This window comes from Hemitrygon akajei, chromosome 2 (assembly GCF_048418815.1).
Source record: "Hemitrygon akajei chromosome 2, sHemAka1.3, whole genome shotgun sequence".
Classification (NCBI taxonomy): Eukaryota; Metazoa; Chordata; class Chondrichthyes; order Myliobatiformes; family Dasyatidae; genus Hemitrygon; species Hemitrygon akajei.
The window spans coordinates 92,358,081-92,370,417 of NC_133125.1; the positions used below are offsets into that span (position 1 = coordinate 92,358,081).

Here is a 12,337-nt window from a genome sequence, read left to right on the forward strand (position 1 = left end):
AGTGGAAAAATGTGGAAATTGCTTTTACAATACATAGATGAGGCAAATATTACCGATATGTTTTGGAGGAGACCAAATAACTTATTGGAGTAAGAAAAGAAGGAGTTGCTGACTGAGTTGAATGAGGAAGGATAGAAAAGGCTGGGTGGAGAGAATGGTCTCAGATATAGACACAAAGTGACTTAATAATTGTTAAGTCATTAACGAGAACATGGAACAGATGTTTATGAAGCAGACAAACAAAGACGCTCAAATAAAAAGTTGGAGGGAATCAGCTGGCCAGGCAGCATCTATGGAAAAAAAGTACAGTTGACGTTTCGGGTTAAGACCCTTCGATTTTGTCCGGCTGAAGGGTCTTGGCCCAAAATGTCGACTGTACTTTTTCCATAGATGCTGCCTGGCCAGCTGAGTTCCTCTAGCATTCTGTGTGTGTTGCTTGGATTTCCAGCATCTGCGGAATCTCTTGTTTGTAATCTAAGATGTTCTGAATGTCTTACTTCTGTGCTATAGTTTATAGGAATCCCCCAAATCAAATTGATGTATGTGAAATGTTCTGACTTTTATAAGGCAGATTTCTTCTCTAATTTGGATATATAGATTTTTAAAATATATTTACATGTTCCGGATATATCAACTACTCATGTAATTCCCTGTTTTGGTCACTTGCTTTCTGGTGATTGTTTGTACTCCGAGATCTATGACCCAGATCTCTATCTATAAAAATGTAAAGGGTTTTAGAATTACCGAAGTGCTGACATGAGGAAACGGTGATGTGGTAAGGGGATAATTGGTGGGCTGAACCAAGACGGTAGTACCAGGAAGATTAAACACCTTAATGAATGACCCTAGGCAAGGCCATGAACTGTTGAGAAACAAGACCAATACTGAAATAATGAAGGGATCTCTTGGGGGATAACTTGTCTTTTGAATACCAAATATGTTCAGATAAATATAGAGTCAGGCAAATATTAGATATCACAGAAAATTAAAAAAAGTCAGAAGTGACCTAAGCATTATCACTTTGCTTGTCCCTAAACAAGAACCCATCAATTTTGCCAATCCTGTAAAGAGAATAATTGACAGCATATGAAGTGTCAAACTGATGCATCTATTAAAACCCATGTAAAGACTGGCAGGAATACTGAGCAGAAACCGAAGCAATTTATGAGAGCAGTTTTAAACGCTGCTGATCGTTGTTTATACTGACTTACATGTCTTGCATTGTATTGCTGCTGCAAATTTCACAATGTATGTCAGTGATTTAGATTAATAGGATGGGAAGGGTTTACAGTGGAAAAAGTACTAAGCAAACTCAAATGTATTAAGGTAGGTAGGTCACCTGGGCCAGATGGACTGCATTGCAGAGTCCTGAGAGAGTTTGCTGAAGAGATAACGGATATATTGGTCACGATTTTTCAAGAATCACTTGATTCTGGCATGGTCCCAAAGAACTGTATGATTGTAAATGCCTCTTGAGGAAGGGAGAAGGCAAAAGAAAGGTAATTATAAGCCACTTAGCCTAACCTCATTGGTTGGGAAAGTGCTGGAGTCTATTATTAAGGATAAGGCTTCAGAGTACTTGGAGACTAATGATAAAATAAGTCAAAATCAGCATGGTTTCTGTCAAGGGAAATCTTGCCTGACAAATTTGTTAAAGTTCTTTGAGGAAGTAACAAGCAGGGCGGACAAAGGGGAGGCATTGGATTTAATTTAATTGGATTTTCAGAAGGCAATTGAGAAGGTGTCACACATGAGGCTGCTTAACAAGATAAAATCCTATGGCGTAACAGGAAAGATACTGGGTAGTGGAATGGCTAACAGGCAGCGAGCGGGAATAAAAGGAGCTTTCTCTGGTTGGCTGCTGGTACCTAGTGTTGTTCCTCAGGGGTTAGTATTGGGATCGCTACTTTTCACATTGTTTGTCAATGATTTGGATAATGGAATTGATGGCTTTGTGACAATGTCTGCGGATGATATGAACATAGGTGGAGGGGTAGGTAGTACTGAGGAAGCAATACCATTGCAGCAGGACTTAGACAAATTGCAAAAAAGGGCAAAAAAGTGGCAGATGGAATACAGTGTTGGGAAATGTATGATAATGCATTTTGGTAAAAGGAACAATAGTACAGACTATTACCTACTGTAAATGGGCATCAGAGGTGCAGGGGGACTTTGGAGTCCTCGTGCAAGATTCCCAGAAGGTTAATTTACATGTTGAGTCTGTGGTAAAGAAGAAGAATGCAATGTTGGCATTTATTTCAAGGGGAATAGAATATAAAAGCAAGGTGATAATGCTGAGCCTTTATAAGACACTAGTCAGGCCACACTTAGAGTACTGTTGACATTCTTTGGGCCCATATCACAGAAAGGATCTGTTGTCACTGGAGAGAGTTCAGAGGAGGTTCATGGGGAGCGTTTGGACCTGTACTCAGTGGAATTTAAAAGGACACGGGGGGGGGGGTGTGTCTCATTGAAACCTACTGAATGTTGAAAGGGTGGATATAGAGAGGATGTTTCCTCTGGTGGGGGTATCCAGAACTAGAGGGCGCAGCCTCAAAATTGACTGGTGATCCTTTAGAACAGAGATAAGGAGGTATTTTTTTTTTAGCTAGAAAGTAGTAAATCTATGGAATGCTCTGCCACAGACTGCTGTGGAGGCCGGAGCCATTGGTATATTTAAGGTGGAAGCTGATCGTTCCCTGATTGGTCAGGGCATCAAATGCTGTGGCAAGAAAGCAAGTGAATGGGGTTGAGTGGGATCCGGGTTCAGCCATGATGGAATGGTGGAGCAGACTCGATGGGTTGAATAGCCTAATTCTGTACCTATGACTTATGGTCTTAAGGTAGAGGTGGTTAGTGCATCATGAAAAAAGGACGATGTTGGAGGCGAGGTCTCGAAGAAACAGACCAGCTCACATGCTCCCACAATGCAATGATCTAAGGGCATTTATTTCCTGGAATAAGGCCTATTCACTCTCTTAACTGCAGTAATGTTGTTAAAATTTGAGAAAAATAAGAATCGCCCATGATTTACTGTTGCCAAATCTAGCACGGATTTCAACAATCACTGCCTTTCATGGCTAGTGGGGCTAGTTCCCAAAAGCTTTAACATTTATCAGAAGCAGGAGGACATAAATAACAATGCTTTCATATAGTATTTCTTAAACAATAACTAGTTTAACAAAAATAGGATTTTGATTGTCAGCAATTTAGATGTTTTTAAATCACAGGGTCAAACCCAAATATTTTGTACTATGCACTTCTTTTGTAGTTATTATAAGACATACGTAACAACAGCTTTTAAGGGCCAAATTATAGAGTCCCTGATACTAATTTTTTGTTAACATTTTTGTTCCCAGCTTACGTTGCAGTGGCAAATCAGATTCATATACAGTGAGTTGAATTATTACCTTTCAAAATCCCAAAACCTCTCATCTTCCCTATTCATCCAGTTTTGAAAAAAAACGGATAGTGTGTAGCTAAGAATTTTCAGTCTAGTTGTGGAATTTTTCAATTATGTGGACAAGTAGTAATAGGCAGAATACAAGCTATGCTTTAACATGGATGAAGATAGACTGGATGAACCTGTGATTGTTTTCCTTGGAGCAGAGAACGCTGAAGGGGATCTGATTAAGGTATACAAAATTATGAAGGGTATAGAGAGAAAAGAGAATGACCAACCTTCTATCCTATCTATAAGCAGATAGCATAGGCATAGGGTATAAGAGATTTAGAGGGAATTTCAGGAAGAATAGTTTTACTGCTCAAAATTTGGAAATCTCTTTCTGAAGGGCTGGAGACAGGTACTCTTACAAATAAACACATGAAATGCTATACAATAGAAGGTATGCGTGCCAGGTGCTGGAGACTGGGACCAGTATAAATAAATATTTGATGGTGGCACAGACTTAGTAAACCTGTTTCCATGCCCTACATGACTTGAGAACTGACCCAATCACTTTGGTTTCATATACAGTACTGTGCAAAGGTCTTTTTAATGTATTGCACTGTATGGCTGCTGCAGCAAAAAAAAAAATTGTGGGTAATGTGAGTGATGCTAAATCTGGTTCTGATATGGGTCTCTATAGCGACTGAGTGGAAAGGGGGCAGACAGAGGGGAATCATGATTGGGAGAGGGGAAGGAGAGAGGGGAGGGAGCAGCAAGCACTAGAGAGTCATTCTGTAAAAATCAATAAATCAATTGTTTGGAATCAAATAACCTTGCCTGGTGTCTCAGGGCTGGGTGTGCCAGCACCCATGAATCCTTCTGCCCCTGGAACTCCTACTCTGCCATCTGTCCAACATGCCTCCAGTGGAAATCCACCCTTAGCACCCCAATATCCTTTGCTCCCGCCAGATTTACAAACTTGCTTTCTGCTCCCCGTTGACTAATACGGTACTGTGTAAAAGTCTTAGCCTATTCTGATAAGCTATGACTGATTATCCACCTCATCATCTTATGGTTTGATTCCCAAAATACTTTTTTGTGTGTCAAACAAGGGATTCTACTTGGAAGTGTATGCAATCATAAATGTATCAGTTGGTAGGCTATGAATCATGGTTTTATGCAAAGCCAAATGCAAGCTCCGTTCAATAGTACAAGTTTAGATTTACTTGTTTTTCAGGCTTAGTTTTATTGTCAAGACTGCTCAGAACTAGTGAGGGACAAGAGGAAAAACTCACTGTGTGATACTCGTTTTTGAATGCTTCAGTGAACTCTGTATGCAATGTCAGCAAAGTACACGATAAGCAAGCTAATTATACCTCTGGTAAGATAAAAAGGAATATGCAAAAAATTACATAAAATACTGATGTGGCTAATGGAAATTGTTACCACTTACAATGCAAATTTGGACAAGTGATGATGATCAAAGAAGAAAATCCAAATATTCAAAAGTCCTGATGCAGGACCAAGATCTAAAATGTTGACACTTCCCATCCCCTTGACATGCAAAGTTCTCGAGTATTTTGTTTTTAGCTGCTGATTACAGCTTCTGCAGTCTTGTGTTTCTCCAAAAGTTACTGCTGAGGATGTGCTGCACTAAAGTGAGTTTTCTAAGAAATTAACTTTGTTGTATGGCTCAGCATGCATGTACACTTTTGTGATATTACAGTGATTACAAGTTTATGGGGAAGTGCTTTGTGAAGATTAAATCTAATAATTTCAAATATAAGTATGATGTGAGGAGGGTGATACTAATTATTCTCTGCTGACTTAGAGGTTGAGTGAATATAATAAAATGGGGCTTAATAATGCATTGTACAATCTACCTGGGATAAATTTTAAGACAAATGTCTTTTGTAGTCTTTTATTATTATTTTTATTTTTTATTTATTTATTGAGATACAGCATGGAATAGGCCCTTCGAGCTACATTGCCCAGCAAGCCCTCAAATTAATCCAAGCCTAGTCACAGGACAACTTAAAACGATGAATTAACCTATCAACTGGTGCGTCTTTGGACTGTGGGAGGAAGCCAGATCACCTGGAGGAAACCCACCTGGTTATGAGGAGAATTAACAATTTCCATACAGGCTGTGGCAGGAATTGAACCCGGATCACATGTACTGTAAAGCATTGTGCTACCCACAATGCTATTGCTTTCACCATGCTTTCGTTTGATATGTCTTAAAGGAGATTCAACTTATTGCCTTATTCACTCAGACCCAAGAGTGCCTGCTGGGGGTTTCACATTCCTTCCAATTCGCACTCCGTGACCAAATTTCCATCATCATTAAAATGGGAAAGAAGGAGTTTAAGTACAGTGGCACCATTTAATCACCACTTGAAGCAATTTTGGGCCATTATATGTTAACAAGTTTAAATACAAATTGTTTGACTTCAGACAAGCTAAATAAATGCTTGAATAGAATCCGCAAAATTTAAATTTCTCAAACCAAGCCAGTTATCATAGAAATATATCCCAATCTCCCTACAGTTTACACAAAACAAAGTAAAATTGCAACTCACCAAGCATTGACTACATAGAATATTACATTAACATAAAAACAATGAAAAGCTAAATAAGAACCAAGCCAGCAGTTCGGTCAGACCTTGAAATTTGGATGAGCCTTGAATTTGTTAGTTACCCTTATACACTGTTTTTTGAGGAAATAACTTCTAAAACTGCTTAAAATGAGAGTGTTTTCCCTCAAGGAGAATGTAAAGAATGTCTAACCAATAGGAACTTGAAGGTGTTTATTTATAACTGCTAAAAGTACCCAGTGAAATTCTTCATCTGAAAACTTTACAGTGGAGATTGTCAAATGTGCCTTACTTTTACCGAATGAAAATACCAAACTGGTATAAAACTGAACAAAAATTGGCTTGTGTGTGTTTTCTCCCTCCAGTACAGGATTGAATACAATGGGAGATGCAATCAGCAGCTTTGTTCTATGTGATTTAGTGCAGGTGGCCTTCCCAGTGCATTGAACAGAAACATTGGAAAGAAGGTCAGTCAAGAATCCTCAGCGCAAAAACACAGGTAGTGCTGATGCAAAAAAATATAATCAGAACACTGTCATTACATAGAAAAATTAATCCTTTCTTTATACATTTATACAGTGGTTAAAAAAGATACAGGACTAAAGGGTAATCTAAGCAACTGTCTCCCTCAGGCCGTCTGCTAATTTCTTTGGAAGCAGCTCTTTCTTTTCCTCTGTGCTGACTAAGGAATTCCGGCAGTTTGATGCATCCAAGTAGAGTTTTGCATAAACAGGATTTGAGTAATTTGTTGGCTGTCAAATAAAGAAAGGATAAAAGGTCAGGTTATTGAATTTTAAATATCACTAGATCCTTAGACCACTGCAAATGAAATTCTGCATGTACAAAACTCACAAGATAATATTAAATTAGCATTTGTTCCTGGTACAAAAGGATATTATATTTGTTATTCATTAAAATTGAAATATAGATGCCTGCAGCAAAAGCAACATGAGGGCTATGACATGATGGTTTGAGAATCAATTTAATATTGTGGTTATATGTCTGTATTTTCATCAATCTTTCATGGGATTTTAGTAGTTCTATCCTCAGCCACATTCAAACTCATTAAATGCTCTGACTGTGATTACCAGTGCTGAAACTACCATTGCCTTACAAAGTGCACACAGTGCAAAAGTAATACAAGTTAAGGCAAAAACAGGTAAGGTTATTCTCAATAAAAGAGAAGCCAGATTATTCCAGGTGAGGAAGCTGCAGCAAACATTCTAGTGGAAAATCTATGGAATAGAATTGATGACCTATTCATTGTAAACAGATATTCAGTAAATTATGACAAATGATAACATTGGGATTCATTGATTATATGATTATATTTTTTATGAATATTATACTCATGCTTGGTCTTTTCAAAGGGCTGCTGATGTTGCATTCTCTATAAACGAAATACGGTAAGAAATGCATTAAAGTCCAAGAGATCTAAATTTTCCTCACGTAGAGGTGACCTTGTTATGAAGAAAGTATGTAGCATTGTTTTGAGCTCAAATGGATTAACAGAATTTAGAGCAGCTCTTTGATAATGTTTGCAAGGCCAGTATAAGTATTACCATTCAATTATTAAAGATAAAATTTGAGTTAGTAATAAAGAAAAGTTGGGGCAGCATGGTAGTGTAGTGGTTAGCACAATGCTTTACAGTACCAGCAACCTTGGTTCAACTCTGCTGCTGCCTGTAAGGATTTTGTACATTCTCCACATGGGTTTCCTCCAGGTGCTCCCATTTTTCCCACAGTCCAAAGATGTATCAGTTGGCGGGTTAATCAACCATTTTCCTGAGATTAGGAATTGCTGGGCAGCATGGTGCAAAGGGCCAGAAGGGTCTATTCTGCACTGTACCTCAATAAATAAATTAATTAAAATCCAGTGGGCTATTAATAAAGCTGTTGGTTCACCATCAGGCTGTTCTGTGCTACTCCGATTGAATCAAAGGCGGATTTTCCATAACACTGCACTACAATTCCCCTCCTGCCCAATACAATTAGGGGAAACTAAGAAATCATTTAATTTCTGCAATTACCTCCTCCAGATTGGCATATACATCACTTCTGAGGTCAGCTTCATATCCTTGTGCATAGACATTGTAAATATCTGCTGTGTTATGTCGTGCTCGTACTCCTATTACTATGTCTTCTGGACACTCCGAATAGTTTGAGTCTGATCATCTCAACCCATTACATATTTACATATTAGATATATGTAAATGATCACTAAAATTAGCATAGAAACAGGCTCTTTGACTCAACATCCATGCCAACAAAGATAGGTTCTGAGCTAGTCAAATATGTTGAATTTTGGGCCAAATTTTTGTGAACCTGTCCTATCTATGTAATGTATCTGTTCAAATGTACAAAGTTCAAAGTAAATTTATTATCAAAGTACATCTCTGTCACCATACACAACCCTAAGTTTCATTCTCCAGTGGGTATACTCAGCAAAACTATAGAATAACAACTATAATAGAATCAGTGAAAGATCAACCGCAGTGCAGAAGACAACAGACTGTGCAAATGCAAATAAATAACAAGAACATGAAATAATGAAATTGAGTGCTTAAAGTGAGATCAGTGGTTGTAGGAACGTTTCAATGATGGGGCATGTGAGTGTAGTTATCCCCTTTTATTCAAGAGCTTGATGGCTGAGGGGTAGTAACTGTTCTTGAACCTGGTGGTGCGAGTCCTGAGGCTCTTGTACCTCCTACTTAATGGTAGCAGTGAGAAGAGAGCGTATTGTAATTGCACCGACTGATAACATCTCCTATGGTAGCTTGCTCCATATGCCCATATCACATATCACATTCACTGTATGTTTCGATGTACATGTCATAATCCGAATCTGAACCCTCTGAATGAGGAAACTTGCCTCCCAGAATGCCTTTAAGTCTTTCCACCTTCATCTTACACCTATGTTCTTTAGTTTTAGGTTTTTCCTATCCTAGGAAAAGGCCTGTGGCAACTCATTTTATTTATGCCCCTCAGCCTCCTTTGCTTTTGGAAAACAAACCCAGTCTATCCAGTCCCTCCTTACAATTCAAGTCCTCTAACCCCGGTAACATCTTTGTGAATGCTTTCCATACCCTCACTTAATCAATACCCTTCCTACAGCATGGTAACAAGAATTGCAGACAATATTCCAAGTGCATTCACATTAACGTCTTGTATACTGAAATATACAAGGTATATAATGTCCTATGTACTCGGATATATAATATATATGTCCTGTATACTGTATAAGGACATACTGTATACTGTCCTATATACTATATAATATACTGCTCTATAATATAATGTTCTATATACTGTATAAGGACATACTGTATCCTGTCCTATATACTGTATAATATACTGCTCTATCTGATGAAGGCAAGCAAGCACACATCTTCCTCATTACTTTGTCTATAAATGTCTCTGCTCTTAGGTAACTATGTACTTCTACCCCGGGTCTCTCTGGTCTAAAACACTCTTCAGGACACAAATATTAACCATGTATCTCCTGCCCTGGCTTAACTTCATGAAATGCATCACTTTGCACTTGTCCAAGTTAATATCCAACCACCATTCCTTAGCTCACTTTCTTTTCTAATGTTCTAATCTTAGACAATCTCCATCACTATCAACCACATCTCCAATTTTAGTGTCACCTGCAAACTTACTGATCAGGCTATCTACTTTCTCACCAATATTATCAATATAGATGACAAGCAACAGTGGATCCAGAATCATCCCTGTAGCCCATGACTATTCACAAGTCTCCAATCTGATAAACAGTCTTTCACTACCACGCTGCCTCCTTCCACCAAGAACATTTTTATTCAACTGACTAGCTCAGTCTGGATTCCATGTGATTGAATCTTCTGGACCAGGCTATCATGCAAAACCTTGTTAAAGTCCACTGCCCCAGCCTCATCAATCCATTTGGTCACTTCTTCAGAAGATAAGTCCCCAGGCCTGAGAGCATATTGAAGTGGCAGGGCCTGGGTATGAGAGTGAGGAATAAGCCGTGGTTTGGCCGATTTAAACAGCAGGCCAGAATGAAAAGGTCAAGAGTGTCGGGGCCAGAGAGTAGGATGGGTCGGTGTTCAGCTCACTGCTCAGGAGGTTTTCTCATCTCTATGCTGAACGGAGGCTGTGGCCTGCAACTAACGGGCTCCCAGATTGACAGTGAATTCACTTTCAGTTCTGAATACTATTTGCTTACTTCTTTGTGTGCATGGTTTGTTTTTTGTTTCTGCACATACTTTGATAATAAATGTACTTTGACTTTGGCATGTTCTAATAAGGACTAAGGCAAAGCATAGTAAAGTAAGGAAACCTTGAATGACCCTAGAGGTCCTAACTTTATTCAGGAAGGAAAAGCGAGCTGAAAATCAGACAGAGCCATTATGGAATATAAAGATAACAAGAAATGCACAAGCAGGTGATTAGGAAAGCCAAAAGGGGTATGGAATGTCCTTGGCAGCAGGATCAAGGAGAATCCCAAGAAATTTTATACTTATATTAAGAAAAAGAGGATAATTAAGGAGTGGTCCACTCAAGAAAAACAGAAGTAATTTGCGCTTGGGGCCAGAGCCAGTGGTTGAGGTTTTAAATAAGTACTTCATATTAGGTATAGATAATTGGAAGTGAAACTATTACACCAAAATAAAATATAAGATTGTTTTGTGGGATTTTATTGACAATCAATAAGATTTTATGGAAAAAACATTTGATGAAAATCAATTGGGTGCCAGGATAAAGTAGTGATTAGCTTGATGCTGTTGCAGCTCGGAGTGTTCTGGAGTTTGGAGTTCAATTCTGACACTGCTCTGTGAGGAGCCTGTACGTCCTCCCAGTGGAATGTGTGGGTTTTCCCTGGGTGCCTCTGTTCCCTCCCACAGTTCAAAGATGTATCAGGTAGGCTAATTGGGTATTGTAGCCTGTCCTGTGATTAGGTTAGGGTTCTGTGTTGCCTTTATGGCATTTGTTTAGTTTATAATATTTTCGCTTTAGCAATTCGTTTGTTAGCATTTTTTAGTTAAAGTTAGGATTGTTTAAAGTAAATTCGTTGTCTGTGACATATCGCGGCATGCGATAACGTCACATCCGGTTTCGCCACGTCTTGTGGGAAAATACCGGTTTGGAGAAACGGGAAGGAGGGGGCTCACATGTGCAGGATCAGCGCAAGAAAAGTTTCGCACTAGAAACTCAGTGAAGCAACGCTGTAAGTTCATAAGATAATCGATGTGTTGAATTAAAATGTTAACGCTGATTCTGTTAAAAGTAATGACGGTTGATAAGATTTATGTTTTCGTTAGTTAAAGAGTTGCGGATAGTTTGTGTTGAAGTGTATTTAAAGCAGTCAATGGCGTAGGTAGATTCTGACTGTATGCTGCATTTTAATGTAATGTAGTTGTTGTAGTTTACTTTTGCAAGTATTTACGATGTAAATGTGATATCAAGAAGGAAACAAATACTGTACAAATCTTGTATTGTTTTATCAACAGTTTTCACCATATGTTAATGTGGAAGAGTGAATAGTAAACGGTTAATCTTACTGCGATCCTGTTTTGATTGACTATGGTTTACCTCAGTGTTTAGTTCAGCGTTCTCTTACACCTGAGTGAGAACACTACAGGTTCATTGGGGTTTTGAGATTGCTGGGGCAGTGTGCCTGAAAGATTTGGAAAGGCCTACTCTGTGCCATATCATTAAATAAATAAATAAACTGTGAATTTTGGCCATTTTGATTTATTTTTATTCTTTTACAAATAACTGCTGCAGAAAAGTAAAATGAGCAAACTTTCTTTCTTGGAAAATAATGTCCCAGTTCATGAAAATACATACCTTTTCTGGATCTAATGTAAAATCTGGATCTAACAAGCCTTCAGCATTTTCATGTCTATGGTCAACTTCGTACATGTTATATGTTGGATTTCCAATTTCAACATTCATGCCTCCATTTGACAATGGATGCCTCCGGACTGTTTTCACACTAAAAGAACATTAAAAAAAAACCAAAAACTATATGAAAATACTTTAAAATCTTAATAGAAATTCAACAAATGAACCCTGCTTATAGGTTAAAGTACAGAAATAATAAAGCTGATATTTATCTGCTCTAACTATATATTGGAGATAGAATACTTATTGACAACAAGCTTTGTACAGATTATGCTGAGGAACATTAGTGCTGATGAATGGAGTACTTGTGAGACCAATGCTGCCAGACTGGACTAGATGCAGGCTATCAGTACTTCGATTCAGTCTCAAAAATGTATCCTGGCATCAACCTCGGTTAATCAAACTTACTTCACCAGTCTGGCAGTAACCATATAACCATATAACAATTACAGCACGGAAACAG

General features: G+C 38.3%; 1 protein-coding gene across 1 annotated transcript in view; it reads right to left on the bottom strand.

The window, feature by feature from the left end:
* Positions 1–369: 369 nt before the first annotated feature.
* LOC140714547 (low-density lipoprotein receptor-related protein 1-like) overlaps positions 370–12,337 on the bottom strand; it is a 1,940,354-nt gene continuing 1,928,386 nt past the window's right edge. Inside the window, exons 89-90 of the mRNA XM_073025830.1 lie at positions 11,818–11,965; positions 370–6,737 (exon numbers count right to left, since the gene is read on the bottom strand). Of these exons, the coding sequence (XP_072881931.1) occupies positions 6,597–6,737; positions 11,818–11,965 (289 nt within the window). The 3' untranslated portion in view covers positions 370–6,596. The remainder of the gene's footprint in view (positions 6,738–11,817; positions 11,966–12,337) is intronic.